The 20,290-nt window shown below is 29.8% G+C and overlaps 4 protein-coding genes across 11 annotated transcripts; 2 read left to right on the plus strand and 2 right to left on the minus strand.

The window, feature by feature from the left end:
* The first annotated feature begins 864 nt into the window (after positions 1 to 864).
* On the plus strand, positions 865 to 3,131 carry LOC105200599 (cytochrome P450 9e2). Its single transcript, XM_011168233.3, has one exon. The coding sequence runs from the start codon at positions 1,138 to 1,140 to the stop codon at positions 2,671 to 2,673; it is 1,536 nt and encodes a 511-aa protein (XP_011166535.1). The 5' UTR covers positions 865 to 1,137; the 3' UTR covers positions 2,674 to 3,131.
* LOC105200598 lies at positions 2,035 to 8,124 on the minus strand. Of its 5 annotated transcripts, none has more exons than XM_026139415.2 (10): positions 7,906 to 8,123; positions 6,952 to 7,278; positions 6,673 to 6,884; positions 6,431 to 6,504; positions 5,771 to 5,847; positions 5,541 to 5,692; positions 4,362 to 4,572; positions 3,943 to 4,146; positions 3,682 to 3,822; positions 2,035 to 2,167 (listed from the first exon to the last, which is right to left on the minus strand). In XM_026139415.2, the coding sequence occupies exons 2-6, from the start codon at positions 7,019 to 7,021 to the stop codon at positions 5,676 to 5,678; spliced, it is 450 nt and encodes a 149-aa protein (XP_025995200.1). In that variant the 5' UTR covers positions 7,022 to 7,278; positions 7,906 to 8,123; the 3' UTR covers positions 2,035 to 2,167; positions 3,682 to 3,822; positions 3,943 to 4,146; positions 4,362 to 4,572; positions 5,541 to 5,675. The 5 variants fall into 5 exon arrangements, with proteins under 5 accessions (XP_025995200.1, XP_039310671.1, XP_011166534.1 ...); XM_039454737.1 differs by having other exon boundaries at positions 7,881 to 8,123; XM_011168232.3 differs by having other exon boundaries at positions 6,952 to 7,082; positions 7,170 to 8,123.
* A 2,689-nt stretch (positions 8,125 to 10,813) lies between these two features.
* LOC105200597 lies at positions 10,814 to 15,822 on the plus strand. Of its 2 annotated transcripts, none has more exons than XM_026139413.2 (13): positions 10,814 to 11,005; positions 11,570 to 11,715; positions 11,803 to 11,933; positions 12,001 to 12,212; positions 12,386 to 12,459; positions 13,046 to 13,122; positions 13,201 to 13,355; positions 13,610 to 13,693; positions 13,816 to 13,938; positions 14,067 to 14,250; positions 14,343 to 14,553; positions 14,767 to 14,966; positions 15,094 to 15,822. In XM_026139413.2, the coding sequence occupies exons 2-13, from the start codon at positions 11,570 to 11,572 to the stop codon at positions 15,177 to 15,179; spliced, it is 1,683 nt and encodes a 560-aa protein (XP_025995198.2). In that variant the 5' UTR covers positions 10,814 to 11,005; the 3' UTR covers positions 15,180 to 15,822. The 2 variants fall into 2 exon arrangements, with proteins under 2 accessions (XP_025995198.2, XP_039310673.1); XM_039454739.1 differs by having other exon boundaries at positions 10,814 to 10,980.
* Positions 15,823 to 17,423: 1,601 nt separating this feature from the next.
* Positions 17,424 to 20,056, minus strand: LOC113004858. Of its 3 annotated transcripts, none has more exons than XR_005575788.1 (3): positions 19,653 to 19,920; positions 18,367 to 18,628; positions 17,424 to 18,250 (listed from the first exon to the last, which is right to left on the minus strand). XR_005575788.1 is itself a non-coding variant. In XM_039454743.1 (3 exons), the coding sequence occupies exons 1-3, from the start codon at positions 19,953 to 19,955 to the stop codon at positions 18,142 to 18,144; spliced, it is 378 nt and encodes a 125-aa protein (XP_039310677.1). In that variant the 5' UTR covers positions 19,956 to 20,056; the 3' UTR covers positions 17,424 to 18,141. The 3 variants fall into 3 exon arrangements, 2 of the variants coding, with proteins under 2 accessions (XP_039310677.1, XP_025995197.1); XM_039454743.1 differs by lacking the exon at positions 19,653 to 19,920 and adding an exon at positions 19,949 to 20,056; XM_026139412.2 differs by lacking the exon at positions 19,653 to 19,920 and adding an exon at positions 19,945 to 20,045.
* Positions 20,057 to 20,290: the final 234 nt, after the last annotated feature.

Genomic DNA, 20,290 nt, shown 5'->3' on the forward strand with positions numbered 1-20,290 from the left:
ATTTTTGTTATGTTTATTTATTAATATTTTGAAATAGTTGCGCTTTATAAAAAAAAAAAATGTTTTTTTACATTTGTTTAATACATAATGTGTTCGAGTATACAGAAAATACAATATTTTTTTCGTCATGAATTTTGAAATAACATCTTTAACAGTAACTCATTTTGCTTTTATATACCCTATATTCTATAAGCTATTAATATAACCGATCATATAACATTAATACACAATATTTTCATAACATTAAAAGATATTGAACAATATAATTTAATGTTGTATGTCCATTTTTATATGATATTCGTGGTATATTTTAAGATCCGTGAAACATGAAAATGTTCTACTAATATTATTACGATAAAAAAAAATTAATGTAAATTATTACAAAAAAATACACTCGAAAGTCTTGTTGCATCATTTAGAAATCTGGTAGATTTCAATCAATACGTCTGATCAAAAACGGACGAATCTTGTTAAGAATTACCAGATTATAGTAAAATCTATCAAACATAATTCTGATTATAATACTCCGAGTCCTACTATAATAACCAGAAATTCTACTTTGTTTCACCAGAAACATTCAATCACATAAGTTAAATTTTATTAACGTATAAATCAATCATTTTTCTCAGTGCATAAACTATATAATTATATTACATTTAAAAGTTATGATATTCCCGATAATTTAAAATATTGAAGTAAATAACATTTAATTTTTCATAACCATTTTTAATAACATTTCAGGAATGTTATTTAATATTAAATAATATTACGCGTTTCAAGGATAAGTCTTTTAAAAATTTATACATTGCTTTATACTTGTTATTAATTTTCCAAAAATGTTTGACATAATTTTTATAGAAAAATTAAAAAAAAAACGATCTCTATAAATTTGATATCAGTACATACAGCATTGAAGCCACAAATGCGCATGCGCAAAAAAGCAATTAATTCGTAAACAACACTGCGGGGAGTGCCGAGGCAAGCTATCAACTATGATCAATCATCCACTTGACTTGTGGCAAATAATACTCGAACTGGTACTGCTGCGTATATTAGCAGTATCGCTAGCGCTTTTCAGTTGATCATATTCCATTAAACGTTTATAAAGTCATAAAGAGTGATTTTTTAACATTTGCCATGGAATATTGGTCGATATTGTTATTGATAGTGATCGGTGCGTTAAGCATTCATTATCTTTTTAGAAATTTTAATTTCTTTAAAAGGCATGGTGTTTTACACTTTCCGTTAGCTACAACATTTGGAATCACAGCATCACTCATGTTTAAACGAATGTCGATAATCGATTTTCTCCTGAAGCTATACAATTTCAATCCAGACGCAAAGTATATTGGAATCTACGTTATGAAAGAACCAGCCATTTTGCTCCGCGATCCAGAACTGATTAAGTTCATTCTTGTTAAAGATTTCGAGGCATTTCCAGATCGTCGAGGTTTCTCCGGATTGGATGAGCCTTTAATTGCAAAAAATTTATTTTCTCTTCGCGGAGAAAACTGGCGGAATGTAAGAACTTTGTTGAGTCCATCTTTCACGTCCAGCAAAATGAAAATGATGTTCACGTTGATGTCTGAATGTGCTGAGGATTTTACTAAGTTTCTGTCGACATTACCGGAGAATAAAAGCGAGATGGACATGAAAGACGCCTTCTCTAGATATGCGAATGACGTCATCGCCACATGTGCCTTTGGAATCAAAATCAACTCTATGAAAGATCCGACAAACACGTTCTACGCTTACGGCAAGGAATTGGTTAATTTCTCACGGGAACGTCCTTTAAAGTTCCTTTTCCTTAGAACTTTTCCAAGTATCGCGCGAATTTTCAATATAAAGTTCATAAACGATAACGTATCGAAATTCTTCAAAGATATTATAAGAACTACAATCGCTACTCGCGATGCGGAGCACATTACACGCCCAGATATGCTGCAATTAATGATGGATATCAGAGGAAAGGAAGGTCGCAGAGAACTAGACATTGATGATATAACTGCGCAAGCATTCGTCTTTTTCCTCGGTGGTTTTGATACCAACTCGACCGCGATGTCTTTCGCAGCCCACGAGATTGCAGCTAATCCAGAAGTTCAGGCGAAATTGCAGCAAGAGATCGATGAGATTTTGGAAGAGTCGAATGGAGCAGTGTCGTACGAATCTGTTAATAAATTAGAATATTTAAATGCGGTGATAAACGAAGTTCTCAGATTATATCCACCAGTTGGCTTCTTAGATAGAAAATGCGAGAAACCTTATGAATTACCACCTGCATTGCCTGGCGAGAAACCATTTGTCGTGAATAAGGGTATGAATTTTTGGATTCCGACTTACGCGATACATAATGATAAAAAGTACTATGACAATCCAGAGAAATTTTATCCAGAAAGATTTTTAAACAATAAGATGCACCACTATTCCTTCTGTTACATGCCATTCGGATTAGGACCAAGAATGTGTATAGCTAACAGATTTGCCTTGTTGGAACTCAAAGTTTTGCTGTTCCATTTATTAGCGCGATGCGAGCTGAAACCTAGCGCGAAAACTACGTCTCCAATCAAATTTAGCAAAAATCTGATACCAATGCCAGAGAATGGATTCTGGTTGAACATTCAGCGTAGAAAAGATATAAATCCCATTTTGAAATCTATGGTCGTGGATGGCTAAGTTTCCAGAATTTCAAATTGTAATAACAAAAAATTTCATTTATATTAAAAATTACTTTTGTAATAGAAATTGCATTTTTATGAGTAAATGTATACAAATTATATGTTGTAATAAAATATACAAATTTATATATTGAAATTACTTGTTAAATATCAGTAATTATTATTGAAAATATTGAATTAATGTTTAATGTAAGTAAAATCAAGATTAATTATGGCCATGTCTGTTTATAAGATTGAATCTATATACTTTCTTCTTGCAATATTTCTTATTAATCCATAATATCCATATTTTTCTAGGAACAATAAAAGATAATTGGAAATAAAAGCATGTAGAAATATTTATTATATTAAATAATAGCGTAGCAATTTATATAAGATGTCCATATTGCAATTTTAGATAATATGTTTGTATTTTAAAATTTATTGTTATTATGAATTAAAGTTTGTTTATATCAACATGAGTCTTACACATTACATGAATATATGTACAATATATGCATATTTTGCTGTAATAATGAACAATTCGTGTGTAACAAACTACGCATTAATTATGCTTGACGAGTTTATTCATCTATTAAAACTAGTTCATTGTCGGTATCTCTTGAATCTATTATGTTTTGTCTTTTAAATTATTTCGAACACTGTTACTTTAAATGTCCCAGTATCGAGATATTAAATAAACAGGAAAAACTGCTGCTAACTGGCAGGCACTTATATCACATAGCAATCAATTTCATATCTCTCATGTATCTGATGCCGAATTTAAAATACCTCTTACATGGACAAAATAAATAAAATAACAATAATTTACGCAAATGAAAAAGATATTAATTATTTTTAAAAATTGTTAGTACACAAAAAATATTTTGTGTATTGTGTAATATGAAATATGGAAAGTAAATTTCAGAAATATCACAAACTTTTAGATTATAAAAATATTAATTATTGGTGATTTATGAATTATTTTAAAATTCATCTTATAATTATTAAATTACCGTTAACTCACCTATCTCATCTTTTGTGAGTCCATATTCGGACTGAAACAAAGAAAAAGACAAATTCTATTTCTGATTGTAATACTTCCAAATCCATAGAGTCCAAAAGCGTTTAGGCTGTTCCAAAATGAGCTTCTTTTCAGCATGAAAATCTATAAATAAGAGTAATCTATTAGCAAAACAAATTACGTAATATATTAAATTGATACTATAAGAAAAAGATAAAAGTATTCTTTTAATCAATAAAAACTACTGCGAATGTAATAACACACTTATTGATTAGTATATCAAAAGTGATAGCAGCGTCATGTTTGGTGTATCTTTCGTCCTTTGGAATAAGCTGACTGAACTTGACATGGTAATTATCGTGCCATAAAACTTGTAATAACGCCCATATATCAGGACTTGTTAATGCAAGTGGTGAATCTTCTCATTCTCTTACACTTTCTGTCTGGTCTTGTGCAGCCTCAATAGCGCTGAAATAATATCATTTGATAATTCTATATTGAGATAAGAAATTAAGATGTACAAAGAAAATAAAATATCAAAACATTGAATGAATATTGAAAAAATTTTTTTTAAATTTGAATAAAACTCTGAAAAATCCTTAATAATTAAATTTCTATTTCAATACTTTTTAAATGTACATACATATCATTAGACTTTCGTCCATGATAAAATAAACTATTACCTAGTGCCTTCTCCTAAAGAAATTCTAGTATTATCCAGTATCACTTCTGGTAATGGTACTTCCATAATCTCCTGAGCTACGTTTGTTATCTGCAGGGCGTTCACGGTATTGTCTTCAGGTTCGACAATAGTATCCGTCCTCACTAAAGCACTCAACTCTGTAGGAAGATTTAACCTGCTATTTGTTTCTTCTACACGTATTGCTTCTTGGGCTAAAATATAGGTTTATTCCAAATTAATTAAATAATCAATGTAAATATTTAATAAATATGAATATTTAACAAATGTCTAAATATACATTGGCATACATTGAGCGAGTTCAAAGAGTGAAAAATCCTGATCTACACTAATAAATGGTCCGACGATATGATTAGCAAAGAGATTTATGTAAATTGGTGTTCCACTGGAGGTAACGTTTCATAGGTAAGAGTGAAGGCATTTCTAAAAACCTTTTTTTCACCTTATCATATTTTGATGGTACATCAACAAATTGCTACAATCACAAAAATCGAGTAAAAAATTATAAAAAATTTCTTTCAGGTAAGAACTTCTCACTTTTCTCCTTCATAAGTTTACATGTACATTTTTTTGCAAGCTTGGACAATTTGGGAACCCACCCTGCAATATTTACATCCTGGCGCCATTTTTGGAGAAGCTTGTCAGTTAAGATGGCTTTTTGATCAATAATTGGGCCTTTTTTTGAACGCCTTTTGATCACGAAATGATCCTGAATTATCTAGGAGAAACAAGAACATTAATTTCTTCAGAAAAAGAATTCCATTTAGAATTGGAATTATTAGATTCTAATTCTAAATTTACTCCTTTTTCAGGAAAATACAATGTTCTTGTTTCTCCTACAGGTAATTCTCCTTTAGGAGTTGGTACTGCCACTTCTTCCACAGGGTCAGGAAGTACAATTGTTGCAGCAGTGTCATAAGATAACCAGAAATAAATGGAAAAAATAATAGTTAAAAACTAAGTATAAAAAATTATAAGTAAAGAAAAAGTAGCAAAATAATTTTACATAAAAAGCCAATAGATTTTAATTTTTAAAACTTTTTAGCCGTTATGTGGTGATTTTTGTTTCCCCCTTTTAATTTAAAATATTAACACATATTCTGATAATCTGATAATATCTAATATTCTGATAATATTCATTTCAAACATAATGAATACATACACGTCTTCGCTTTGAAGGAGTCTCCACTTGCTGTGCAATCTGCTGTTGTTTTTGTGGAGTTAAAGACAATTCTTCTTTTGACTTGTCTTTTAATTTCAATATATCTATAATCCCTGGACTATGAATTTCCCGAGACTAGTGTCCTTGAATTTCTGTTTATTAAACAATTTAATTAAAATATAACACATGTTTACGTATCCATATTAAAAATATCCCATTGACACACTTACCTTCATGGATTGTCAGAGTATTTATGTGCTCAGAAATGTCTGTTTCCTCGTTTATTTGTAGCATTTTCATTTCATCTCTAGCAAATCATTAAAAGCACGTATTTTTAAATGTTAAAGTATTAAAGACATTATATAAATTAATTTTGAGATAATAATGATAGAAGACAATGAACAAAAATAAAATCAGAAATAATTCCATAAATCATTGTGAAAAAACTTGTCAATACAAACAAAATTCTAATATGACCGAAAAATGTGTAAACACACATTTAAATAACAAGAATGACTATAGTCAAAAGCAGATCTTAGTGCTCAATAATTTTCTAGGTGAATTTACAAACATTTACAAATTCCCCAAATCGTGCAAAAATGAAAATTATTAAATTGTTCAGCAGTTTAATTTTTATGATATTACCTTTCTGAATTTCTTTTAAAAGCTGTTTAAGTCCAACAAATTACAAACAATTACAAAATTCCAATGCAGTGCACAGTTTGGAGAATTTTGTAAATGTTTGTAAATTCAACTAAAAAATTATTGAGCACTAAAGATCTATTTTCAACTGATATAGTCTAGTTATTTAAACGCTCTGAAAATGTTATAAATCAAGATTAGAAAGTTATCACACTGCAAAAGGAAACACAACATAATTAGAAACTTACGAGATATCGTCACCATGTCCAAATAAAAATTCCATGTCCTTATAGTTGACATGACCAAAATTTACATCTTGCATCTGTGAATGAAAAAGATTTAAAAATAAAGTTTATAATCAAAGGACAAAAATTTAGGAAATCAAGGAATGGCATATGTATATCACAGACTTTAGAAGTTAAAAATAGAAGCACAGCAAAATATTTGTTAATCATAAGCTTGCATTAAATCATATAAAATCTTCACTTACAGTCATTGGCAGATTGACATCTTCATCAGATAAAAGATGTCTATCTGCTTGTAACTGTGCATTAAGTAAATTTTGATCTGAGAGAGACAATTCTCTCACAGGATAGTCAAGATTGTCCATTGGTACATCCGTACCATCTTGGAATGGAATCTCTTTATTACTCTTTTTCTTTTTCAATGCATCAGTCTCAATTTGAATTTCCCAAACTTTCTCTAAAAAGTGACGAGATTATAGACTGATATAATGGTATGATTAATAAATATGGAGAATTAAACTCACTCTGATAATATGCAACTTGATAAGAGTGAATTCTTGTAATACCAGACATTAATTGTGATGACAGGTACATGATAAATCTCTCTGACCTGCCATCTGATCTAAGGGACTGTATTTCTTTCTGAATCTCCTTACTGATGATACAAATAAAGGATCAAAGATAAATGTTTATTGTAAATATTTAGCATTGAGAGTATAAAAATGAATTATGTATAATATACCAAGTATGTGCAACATTATCTTTTTTATGGTACTGGATTTATGTTTCTTAAATGATTTCTCACTAGTTTTCACAGCCAGCTAACAAGAAACTAATTTGCTCCTTCGTTGCTGGAAAAATAGTTCAACTGAACTGAATTGCATCTAATGAATAACAATTAAATCTTGTTAATAAAACAGATTTCAAGTAGTAAATAACAAATCCTAGACAAAATAATGTCTAAAATCAGGACATTAAATGCTGTAAAAGCCACTTAAAAATGTCTGACATATACAGCACAGAACAGCAATGTTGCAGCAATTTGTAACATTTTTGTAATCTTGTTGAAATGTTATGTGCAGCATGTCGAACTGCACATCTTGCTGGAAGACGTCTTTAAGATATCTTTAAGTCGTTTTTAAGACTAATGTTCTCTGTCTTCTTTTAAGACTAATGTTTCAAGAGTGCTGTCTGGAGATCATGTCAAATGAATAAAAGAAAAAATAGTATAGAAAACAGCTGTGGAAAATATCTTAAATTTATTCAACATTAATCATTGAACTATCCTGGTCTTCTGTGCGAATATTCTTAATGTAATAATTAATGACTTTGGATGCGTTCAACGCTCAACGCTCGCAACGCTCGTGGAATCATTAATTCATCCTCGTTTGCCAAATATTAAAAGATAAATAATGCGCTTTTCTTAGAGCAATCGATTAAAGAATTTACTAACTTTCACAACTGTTAAAAATATAAACCTTTCAGACACACTGTTCCTCAATATTATTTTTCGTGCTTTCTCCTTTCTTAAATTATTTCATTTTCCGATATGATCCCAACCAAAACGGCGACTTGTTAAGATTTTTGAATCGACGAATTGGGCGCCGAAGCATGGTGGAAGGGATAGCATGGTGTGCTCAATTTGCAGCCTTCTTTCTCTAAAATCTGCGCTCTCTGTCGTTTTTCTGCCTCTTATTCCAGAGGGCTGCCAACTGTGAAAAGTTGAAGTATTTCACTTTCTAAAGTCTGTACACCTGATATAACTGTCTTTGTCGGACGTTTTCTATTTTCACTCTGTCTCTTTTCTTGTAGATAGTTACCGCTGTAAATAAATGTTATTAAATACAACACGACACGAAAGACTAACTGCGCTCATTGTAAAAAATTAATAAAAATTAAACAGTTTGTGTAAAATATAAAGATTAATAGTATTTAATAATAAAATAATATTTGAAATAACACTACAAATATAAATATCGTAATAAATTTTACGATAATTTTAATAATAAAAAATAAAGTTCTTAAAAATTTTAAAAACAACCATTGATATACAAGAATTTTTTCCAAAACAAGAAATAAATAGAATTATTAAGTCCACAAATTGTTACAGAATATCAATTTTTTGTAAATAAGAAATTATTGAAAATTGAAGATATTGTTTCATTAAGAATAAAAAGAAAAAAATAGTTGAGATAGTTAAATTAAATAAAATAAAATAATATTCATTGATTTTATGCTTGAGGTATATGTTGCTGTTTTCGAATGAACTGACTAAGACAATCTCTACCGACAAAATGTGTAGAAATAAGTCATTATTTTTTATGCAGGTTTCATGATAAATATAATAATTTATTATACACAATTCTTATATTATACAGTTTTTAGATACACATAATTATTTATTATTTTATACATTTCAAAGTTAAAAAGCTAAGAGCTAAAAGTTCTATTTGATTTTTTTCATTTTTTTCTTGTTTTTGGTGGCGTTCGACACATTGCATATGTTTCCTCCAGCCTTCAATTACTGTAATAATGAAACAAAACATTATTGTTTATTGTATATACCAAGAATTTCGTGGCACATTAAGATAGCAAATTACTATCATCAGTAATCGTTCAATGTTGTTCTTACCTTCTAAATCGACCCTGGTGATTCTACATCTATCATACATTCCTGTATATTCGATGGATCATCAGGGCTGATGAGTAACTCGGAAGACTGCATGTACATTTTCGTGACGGGAAGCGGAAAATCTTCGGCTATGACTTTGAAGTCCATATTACTTTCATTGTCACTAAAATAGAAAACATAAATGTTACTTTGATAATGTTATGCAAAAAAAGGAATGTATTTTTCAGTAATTAATACATCAATTATTATTTATTCATGTTTACCTATTTTCCGTTTTTGGTAACAATAATGTTGGAACTGCACTCGGCAAAAGCGACCGTCTTCGAATGTCCATAGGAGGTCAAATCTTCTTACTTCTCACAAACAAATCTTCTGTGAAGTGTGCTAAGCGTATATTTGCTGAAAATTCAAATGACAGAATAATAGTTAAGTTAACTAACAATTAATAAGTTAACAATTGTCCTAGTTTACATCAAGCACTTGATGTGTGCTATGTAACTTCCTATTAAATTATTTTAATTTCGACAATATGTATAAATGTATACATGATATGTACATTTAAATTATCTTGAAACATATTGCATCAGTTTAATGTACTATTCTTTAAAATTATTGCAAAAGTTAAGATAATTAAATAGAAAGTTGTTGGTTAGTATGTATATCAAGTAATTGGTGTTAGGTTAGGTTGCTCTATTAAGATACGAATATTTACAATATTTTCTATTGGAATAGTATTGGAATGTTGTGTGTGTGCCTGTGTGTGTGTAATACAAATTGTAATGGAAATAATGTCATTACAAAAAATTGGCTAATAATATTTAATAAGACTTACCATTCTTAATATTTTTCGGCATAAAACTCTCTCCGATTCTCTGAATTCAGCCTTCACGCATTACTGCATTTTCCGGAAATCGGAAAAAGCTTACTTGCGCCGGCAAGCACGTTTCGTTGCAATTTTTACACGATTTCACTACACAACGTACCATTTTCACTTTATTTTACAATAAAGTTTAAAAAATAACCTAAAAATACGTGTTGTTACTATGGACGCTATGGACGCTATGAAGCAAAGGCGCTGAAATTGGAGCAATGACGCTGGCGGCGCTGGTATGACAGAAAAAGACGCAATGCACGCATTCGTACATGTGACAAAGATGCGACCATCTAGGTTCAGCAACTTTCCGACATTAAATATTTCATTTTTTCACAGTTGGCAGCCTTCAGGAATAAGAGACACTTTGCCGTGAAAAGGGGCGTGGTTTAGCCAAATTGAGCACACCATGTTATACTTCCACCATGCACCATGTTATACTTCCACCATGGTTTGCCACCGCGATGCTTTCTCTCTCTGACCAGTGATGTAAACAGAGAACGCACAGAGATTGTCCGTCTTTATCTAACCAGAAAAGAACGTCTTAGCACGGACACGCATAACGTCAAATGATTTATCGACGGGAAAATGAATGTTAGCAAAGACAACAACCCACATCCACCTTCACGAGGCACTGTTTTTAACGGCGAGTCGCAAATGGATGTGACATGTAGTTCCCATTCCGGCCTAAATGGATGTGCGTCGCTAATGTACGGGAGTTTTCAAGCGTTACTGGAAAAAGGCCGCCGTGGCCGCTCTCAGGTTCCTCTCTGGCATAGGTTTTTATCCTGAAGTGGCAGGACTGGCAGCAAACGTTTGCTAAAAATCACTAGATTTAAAAGGGATACAGTGATTTTAGCAATCGAATGTTGTCACGCGTTGGAAAATTTCGCATTTTGCACACGGACCCATCGATGCCTTCGGCGCGCAACTCGTCGATTCAAAAATCTTAACAAGTCGCCGTTTTGGTTGGGATCATATCGGAAAATGAAATAATTTAAGAAAGGAGAAAGCACGAAAAATAATATTGAGGAACAGTGTGTCTGAAAGGTTTATATTTTTAACAGTTGTGAAAGTTAGTAAATTCTTTAATCGATTGCTCTAAGAAAAGCGCATTATTTATCTTTTAATATTTGGCAAACGAGGATGAATTAATGATTCCACGAGCGTTGCGAGCGTTGTGTGTTGAACGCATCCAAAGAAGTCATTAATTATTACATTAAGAATATTCGCACAGAAGACCAGGATAGTTCAATGATTAATGTTGAATAAATTTAAGATATTTTTCAGACAGCTGTTTTCTATACTATTTTTTCTTTTATTCATTTGACATGATCTCCAGACAGCACTCTTGAAACAGAAATTAGAACATTAGTCTTAAAAACGACTCAAAGATATCTTAAAGATGTCTTCCAGCATGATGTGTAGTTTGACATGCTGCACATAACATTTTAACAAAATTACAGAAACGTTACAAAATTGCTGCAACATTGCTGTTCTGTGCTGTATATGTTAAAGACATCTTTAAGTGGCTTTTACAGCATTTAATATCCTGATTTTAGACATTTATATTGTCTAGGATTTGTTATTTACTACTTGAAATCTGTTTTATTAACAAGATTTAATTGTTATTCATTAGATGCAATTCAATTCAGTTGAACTATTTTCCCAGCAACGAAGGAGCAAATTAGTTCCTTGTTGGCTGGCTGCGACAACCAGTGAGAAATCATTTAAGAAACATTATAAATCTAGTACCATAAAAAAGATAGATGTTGCACATACTTGGTATGTTGTACATAATTCATTTTTATACTCTCAATGCTAAATATTTACAATAAACATTTATCTTTGATCCTTTATTTGTATCATCAGTGAGGAGATTCAGAAAGAAATACAGTTGCTTAGATCAGACGGCAAGTCAGAGAGATTTATCATGTACCTGTCATCACAATTAATGTCTGGTATTACAAGAATTCACTCTTATCAAGTTGCATATTATCAGAGTGAGTTTAATTCTCCATATTTATTAACCATACCATTATATCAGTCTATAATCTCGTCACTTTTTAGAGGAAGTTTTGGAAATTCAAATTGAGTCTGATGCATTGAAAAAGAAAAAGAGTAATAAAGAGATTCCATTCCAAGATGGTACGGATGTACCAATGGACAATCTTGACTATCCTGTGAGAGAATTGTCTCTTTCAGATCAAAATTTACTTAATGCACAGTTACAAGCAGATAGACACCTTTTATCTGATGAAGATGTCAATCTGCCAATGACTGTAAGTGAAAATTTTATATGATTTAATGCAAGCTTATGATTAACAAATATTTTGCTTTTTCCAACTTCTATTTTTAACTTCTAAAGTTTGTGATATACATATGCCATTCCTTGATTTCCTAAATTTTTGTCCTTTTATTATAAACTTTATTTTTAAATCTTTTTCATTCACAGATGCAAGATGTAAATTTTGGTCATGTCAACTATAAGGACATGGAATTTTTATTTGGACATGGTGACGATATCTCGTAAGTTTCTAATTCTGTTGTGTTTCCTTTTGTAGTATGATAACTTACAAATCTTGATTTATAACATTTTCAGAGCGTTTAAATAACTAGAATGACTATAACGGTTGAAAATAGATCTTTAGTGCTCAATAATTTTCTAGTTGAATTTACAAACATTTACAAGATTCTCCAAACAGCGCACTGCATTGGAAAATCTTGTAAATGTTTGTAATTTGTTGGACTTAAACAGCTTTTAAGAGAAATTCAGAAAGGTAATATCATAAAAATTAAACTGCTAATCAATTTAATAATTTTTATTTTTGCGTTGTTTGGAGAATTTGTAAATGTTTGTAAATTCACCTAGAAAATTATTGAGCACCAAGATCTGCTTTTGACCATAGCCATTCTCGTTATTTAAATGTGTGTTTATACATTTTTTGGTCATATTAGAATTTCGCTTGTATTGACAAGTTTTTTCACAATGATTTATGGAATTATTTCTGATTTTATTTTTGTTCATTGTCTTCTATCATTATCTCAAAATTAATTTATATAATGTCTTTAATACTTTAACATTTAAAAATACGTGCTTTTAATGATTTGCTAGAGATGAAATGAGAATGCTACGAATAAACGAGGAAACAGACATTTCTGAGCACATAAATACTCTGACAATCCATGAAGGTAAATGTGTCAATGGGATATTTTTAATATGGATACGTAAACATATGTTATATTTTAATTAAATCGTTTAATAAACAGAAATTCAAGAAGGACACCAGTCTCAGGAAATTCGTAGTCCATCGATTATAGATATATCGAAATTAAAAGACAAGTCAAAAGAAGGATTGTCTTTAACTCCACAAAAACGACAGCAGATTGCACCGCAAGTGGAGACTCCTTCAAAGCGAAGACGTGTATGTATTCATTGTGTTTAAAATGAATAATATCAGAATATTATCAGAATATTAGATATTATCAGATTATCAGAATATGTGTTAATATTTTACCATAAATTAAAAGGGAGAAACAAAAATCACCACATAACGGCTAAAAAGTTTTAGAAATTAAAATCTATTGTCTTTTTATGTAAAATTATTTTGCTACCTTTTCTTTACTTATAATTTTTTATACTTAGTTTTTAACTATTATTTTTTCTATTTATTTCTAGTTATCTTTTAAGACTGCTGCAACAATTGTACTTCCTGACCCTGTGGAAGAAGTGGCAGTACCAACTCCTGAAGGAGAATTACCTGTAGGAGAAACAAGAACATTGTATTTTCCTGAAAAAGAATTAGATTTAGAATTAGAATCTAATAATTCCAATTCTAAATGGAATTCTTTTTCTGGAGAAATTAATATTTTTGTTTCTCCTAGATAATTCAGGATCATTTCGTGATCAAAAGGCGTTCAAAAAAAGGCCCAATTATTGATCAAAAAACCATCTTAACTGACAAGCTGCTCCAAAAATGGCGCCAGGATGTAAATATTCATTGCAGGGTGGGTTCCCAAATTGTCTAAGCTTGCAAAAAAATGTACATGTAAACTTATAAAAGAGAAAAGTGAGAAGTTCTTACCTGAAAGAAATTTTTTACAATTTTTGATTAGATTTTTGTGATTATTTTTAGCAATTCGTTGATATACCGTCAAAATATGATAAGGTGAAAAAAAGGTTTTTAGAAGTGCCTTCACTCTTACCTATGAAACGTTACCTCCAATGGAACACCAATTTACATAATCTCTTTGCTAATCATATCGTCGGACCATTTAATAGTGTAGATCAGGATGTCTCACTCTTTGAACTCGCTCAATGTATGCCTATATTTAGACATTTGTTAAATATTCATATTTATTAAATATTTACATTGCTTATTTAATTAATTTGGAATAAACATATATTTTAGCCCAAGAAGCAATACGTGTAGAAGAAACAAATAGCAGGTTAAATCTTCCTATAGAGTTGAGTGCATTAGTGAGGACGGATACTATTGTCGAACCTGTAGACAATACCGTGAACGTCCTGCAGATAACGAACGTAGCTCAGGAGATTATGGAGGTACCATTACCAGAAGTGATACTGGATGATACTAGGATTTCTTTAGGAGAGGGCACTAGGTAATAGTTTATTTTATCATGGACGAAAAACTAATGATATGTATGTACATTTAAAAAGAATTGAAATAGAAATTTAATTATTAAGGATTTTTCAGTTTTATTCAAATTAAAAAAAAAATTTTTCAATATTCATTCAATGTTTTGATATTTTATTTTCTTTGTACATCTTAATTTCTTATCTCAATATAGAATTATCAAATGATATTATTTCAGCGCTATTGAGGCTGCACAAGACCAGACAGAAAGTGTAAGAGAACGAGAAGATTCACCACTTGCATTAACAAGTCCTGATATATGGGCGTTATTACAAGTTTTATGGCACGATAATTACCGTGTCAAGTTTAGTCAGCTTATTCCAAAGGACGGAAGATACACCAAACATGATGCTGCTATCGCTTTTGATATACTTGTCAGTAAGTGTGTTATTACATTTGCAGTAGTTTTTATTGATTGTTTAAAAGAATAATTTTATTTTTTTTTATTGTATCAATTTATTATATTACGTAATTTATGTTGCTAATAGATTACTCTTATTTATAGAATTTCATGCTGAAAAGAAGCTCATTTTGGAACAGCCTGAATGCTTTCGGACTCTATGGATTCGAAAGTATTACAATCAGAAATAGAATTTGTCCTTTTCTTTGTTTCAGTCTGAATATGGACTCACAAAAGATGAGATAGTAGGTGAGTTAACGGTAATTTAATAATTATAAGATGAATTTTAAAATAATTCATAAATCATCAATAATTAATATTTTTATAATCTAAAAGTTTGTGATATTTCTGAAATTTACTTTCCATACTTTATATTACACAATACATAAAATATTTTTTGTGTACTAACAATTTTAAAAAATAATTAATATCTTTTTCATTTGCTCAAATTATTGTTATTTTATTTATTTTGTCCATGTAAGAGGTGTTTTAAATTCGCCATTAGATACATGAGAGATATGAAATTGATTGCTATGTGATATAAGTGCCTGCCAGTTGGTAGCAGTTTTTCCTGTTTACTTAATATCTTGATACTGAGACATTTAAAATAACAGTGTTCGAAATAATTTAAAAGAGAAAACATAATAAATTCGATAGATACCGACAATAAAAGTTGTTTTAATAGATGATCTACATGAATAAACCCGTTAAGCATAATTAATGCCTAGTACGTTATATGCGAATTGTTCATTATTACAGCAAAATATGCATGTAATATACATATGTTTATGTAATGTATATTAATAAAATTATGTAACTTTTTATGTAAAAAAATATTATCAGCAGATGCAGAGAGTAGAAATCCTACTCTCACCTTTTTTCTTTCGCGACTGTGGATCTCTCCGACTTTGCTCCGTCACGTCAGATAAGAAAATAATTCTGATAATCATTCAATTATAATTCGATTGCTTGATAAACATTGCTTTCAATGAGTAAATTTGAATAACGTTACATCAACATCTCAAAATGCATGAAAATTTTAATGACAGTCTTGTAATTTTTGTACATTTTATAACATAAAATATTATAGATATTGCATCTTATGCATATTTGAACACATAATAAGATGTATATATAATATCAAACAAACGCGAAACTTTTTTTAAGAAAACTATTTCAAAATATAATTAAACATGCACTTAACTCAAATTTTTATTTTATAAAACTTTGATAATATTTTCAAGAATGCAAAAAAATATTTTTTTTTTTTTTGATGATTTTATTGAATAATTACGAATTTGAAAAAAACAAGACATGTAAGTAATAAGAAGAATTAAAAAGAACTTTTAACTTTTTATATTTTGATAGCATTTTGAATTTTTTATCACATACCAATAATTATCTTTCTTCTTCAGTGATTGTTTCTATTTACATATGAAACATAACATTCTGCTATATGTAAATGTTTTTTTACGTTAACTTATTATATTAACTATAGTTAATATAATAAGTTTACATATAACAATATATTGTTATATGTAAACATTTTTCTTGAATCAAACTTAAAAAATTATTAGTATTAACAATAATTATACTTTAAAACGATGTGTTGACTTTTTTATAATAGTTTCTCTCTAATTTTCATTGTGGAGGCATTGCATTATTTTTATACATATTACGAATTCTGTTACAAACCTTGAAATGATATTTGTTCTACCATTCGCTACGCCACTGACCCGAATGATGCCACCGTAATTTTATTTATACTCGTAATAAAACATAGCTGATATAAAATGTCTAAACATTACAATAAAGCAGTTATCAAAATTATCAAATGGCTCCGTCAAAGTAAATAAACATATGTAATGTGTTTCCTTGAAAAGCGTTTCTAAAAATTGTAACCTGTAAAATATTATAATAAAATTAAACAATTTTTAATTTTAATGTAAAGCATTTCAGTTTTGCAAAATTAATATGTTTAAAAAATGAAAAAATAGTAAAGCGTCAGTTAATTATATGGTTTTTATAAAATATATGTAATAGGAGTGATCAACTTATGGATAAAAGTGGCGTCATTTGGTATGTATATACATATTAGTGGTGTAAATCGGAACTATCTAGATTTCGATAGCGTAAAAAGAAAAAAAAGCGGAACTAATCACAAGCGTTTCGCGACAGAAGTTCTGAAAACTGCGAAACGCTTGTGATTGGTTCCATTCTTGTTTCGCTATTCCACTGCATTGAAATCATATATGTAATACTCATATAGTATTACATGTATGATTGAAATACGATACATAAAAATTATATACAAATTATATACATAATTAAAATAGGTAGGAAGAAATAATACATAAAATTTTTTAATTCTTAAATCAAAGTTTTTAATTTCAAAGAAAAATTTTTTTTATTTATTTCTTATTATGTATATGCGGATTACATGTGTTAATTATATACGTGTTACATATAGATCAAAAGAAATTATGTTGTGTGCTGGTGAAAAATTGTCTCGTTAATAAAAAAAAGAGCAAAAAATAAACGAACTAAAATTATTATTATATAACGAAATATATTCGTAGCACACATCACTTAAGTGTCTCTTTTTTCAACCATACGTAATTATCAAAAAGACAGTACCGGATTCATGATACCAAGTTTCTTTTTTCCTTTTTTCTGAAACAAAGAAAACTATATACATCGCAAGATGATACTTAATACGGTCTAGAAATAAAATTCGACTATACCTATGAAGAAAAGAAAAAAAAATTACTTTCTTCGTTTATCAAATTCACCTCAACCAAGACAACCTACTAAGAGTATTGTAGGGAATAACATTCTGAATATTTGTGGTTCTGTACTAAATCTTATACCATCTGGAATCCGGTATTCATTAAATTCAAATGGAATTTTATACTTGATATATTTACTCTCAGATTCACTATCTTCATTCTCAGATTCACTATTTTCATACTCCAATCTGAGCATGTACATAAATGCTATGGAATATTTCTTTAACTTGTGCCTTAAATAACTTTAATCTTTTTTTTATTTGCTCCATTGTATTGCATTTTTCGTCCAAAACCACAGACCACGTTCGTATAGCACCGGATCAGGATAGCAGTACAACGTGGTATAGGTGAGTATGAGAACTTTCTAAAGAATTCTGTATGTAATGGCGATTTTGTTTTTTTGTTCAAATGTATGTGTTGTGTGAAAATTGTCAAACGTAACATCCCATACAGAAGCTATTTCACTTTCTTTGCTAAAAATATGCAAAAAGAAATATAATATTATATACTACCAATTATACAATAACTAGACATTTCAGAATAACATATTTAGGTATGTAATACTGCTTGGATTAAATGTAAATTATACCTATGTTGTATGACTGAAGCCCAATCTGCTGCAATGTCATTAAATACTGTATCACAGAATAATATAAGACATGTAGACGTCTCTCGATGTGATATTTTATGATCATTAATTGTGCTTATTATCTCTCTATATTCAGTTGTTTGCTGTATCTCACATTTGCAATGTGTCAGTTGAAAACATTTTATTCTCACATTTGAGATTTGTGGTAAAAATACACATGCTGCAGTACATGGATCTAGCCAATCCTTTTGCCAATTTGTATCTTTGCAATTCATGTAAAGAAAAGGTTCAATATATAACAACACAACTTCACAATTATCAGGTAGTACAGTCTCGATATGTTCTTAAAAAGAAATAAAGAATCAATTTTCAACAATTTTATATTATTCTATGACTTATTGAAAAAATAATAAAATAATATTAAAATATTCACAAAGCAATTTGTCATAAAATGAAATATTTACTTGGTACTATAGATAATACATCTGATTTGAAATATATACTCATCTATTATTCATTACATATTTTTATATGCCAATAAATTAATTAGAATTTATTTTTATAAAATTCTAAGATTTATGTCTGTATTATCAATAAGAAAAGAAATATAAAATATCTATCTGTTACATCTGTTTATGTAAGCAGTTTCTTATCAAGAAAGAAAAAGTTTATTGATGGTTTAATTTTTGCTTTTCTATTGATATGCCATGACAACTGATCAACTGGAAAAAGATTGTAAAAAAATAATCTGATTTAAAAGTATTAAGTGTAACGCAACAAGCCTCTCTTTTTTGTTTTTTGTTGTCCACAGCTTGTAACCAGAGCCTGAAAAAATAATTTCATACTCTTTATGTCACACATGACTTACAATGTCATGTATTTTTCATTCATGCAGTATAATATGATATTAAATGTTATCATGATTAAACTTTTAGAAATGACATGAAATACTTCAAGGAATTATTAATAAGTCTTCTTTGTATTCATTTACATGTATATACCTAATACAGAAACTATAAATCTATTTCTTTTAGTCAAATTAGCTTGTATCATCTTTTTTCTTTTTCATGTTAGAGAAAAAATAAACTGTGTAAGAAGTCCAGCTAAGAACAAAGACTTGACTAGTCTTGCTTGCATTGAATAGTTTGGCTTAGTTCAGTTCGATTCAATTGGTTTATATTCTCTTTTTGGCTAATTGAAAACGATATGACCATTTAGTAGATACTAAAAATTTGGAATACAATTGATTGCATCAGCATTCTTCAAAAAATTTTCCGGGCACATACCAATACGTTTACGGGATCGGCGAAACTAGTTTGCATCAAGCCAAGTCAAAATGATATCTGTCCCTCTAGACGTGGGGACAATACGACCATAATCAAAAGTTTAACGTGGAATCAAAATTTAAGACACGGAATGAAGGAAATCGTCCCGGCAGCCGATTGTGATCGACAGGCACAAAAATATATTAGGAACGGGCGAAAACCGACCTCGTAGGTAAACTCGCTTGCGTCAAACAAATATATGTTAAGGATTAAATCGAACATGGATCGTTAATATAGACACGTGTATATATACCTACAAACCATTGCGGCGCTTGCAAGCTCTCTAGCATTCAAATATTGAAAGACAATTCTTAGAATATCATGGTTAAATGGATATTCGAAACCAATGTATTTTCACTCATTTGTATCGCGCCATTGTTTCTGGACGCATTAAACTTTCCTTTTCGAGCTTTCTTTCGCGTTGGTACTTTCATCTCTTCTTTAGTCGGTTTAAATTAGGCAAGCTGTGCCGCCTACAGTGAACAGCAGGTAGTTCACAATAGTCGCAGTTGGTTGCAGTGCGAGGAAGTGCAGGTGTATCTAGCTGAAGTGCAGGTGCAGCTGAACCGTGCATATCGTGCATGTTCCTTTTCCTTTCT

The sequence above is a fragment of the Solenopsis invicta genome, chromosome 11 (assembly GCF_016802725.1).
Source record: "Solenopsis invicta isolate M01_SB chromosome 11, UNIL_Sinv_3.0, whole genome shotgun sequence".
In the NCBI taxonomy this organism is placed as follows: Eukaryota; Metazoa; Arthropoda; class Insecta; order Hymenoptera; family Formicidae; genus Solenopsis; species Solenopsis invicta.

Bases quoted from the DNA above. Each gene is read 5' to 3' on its own strand.
- LOC105200598 (XM_026139415.2), bottom strand. From the start codon at position 7,021: ATGTACCTGTCATCACAATTAATGTCTGGTATTACAAGAATTCACTCT. The intron at 6,885-6,951 runs GTGAGTTTAATT...GTCACTTTTTAG, and splicing joins TCAAGTTGCATATTATCAGA to AGAAAGTTTGGGAAATTCAA. The intron at 6,505-6,672 runs GTAAGTGAAGAT...TTTCATTCACAG, and splicing joins ATGTCAATCTGCCAATGACT to ATGCAAGATGTAAATTTTGG.
- LOC113004858 (XM_026139412.2), bottom strand. From the start codon at position 19,981: ATGCTAGAGAGCTTGCAAGCGCCGCAATGGTTTGTAG. The intron at 18,629-19,944 runs GTATATATACAC...TGAATTGCAAAG, and splicing joins AGCGCCGCAATGGTTTGTAG to ATACAAATTGGCAAAAGGAT. The intron at 18,251-18,366 runs GTATAATTTACA...GCATATTTTTAG, and splicing joins GCTTCAGTCATACAACATAG to CAAAGAAAGTGAAATAGCTT.
- LOC105200599 (XM_011168233.3), top strand. From the start codon at position 1,138: ATGGAATATTGGTCGATATTGTTATTGATAGTGATCGGTGCGTTAAGC.
- LOC105200597 (XM_026139413.2), top strand. From the start codon at position 11,570: ATGCAATTCAATTCAGTTGAACTATTTTCCCAGCAACGAAGGAGCAAA. The intron at 12,460-13,045 runs GTAAGTTTCTAA...ATGATTTGCTAG, and splicing joins GGACATGGTGACGATATCTC to AGATGAAATGAGAATGCTAC. The intron at 13,123-13,200 runs GTAAATGTGTCA...TTTAATAAACAG, and splicing joins TACTCTGACAATCCATGAAG to AAATTCAAGAAGGACACCAG.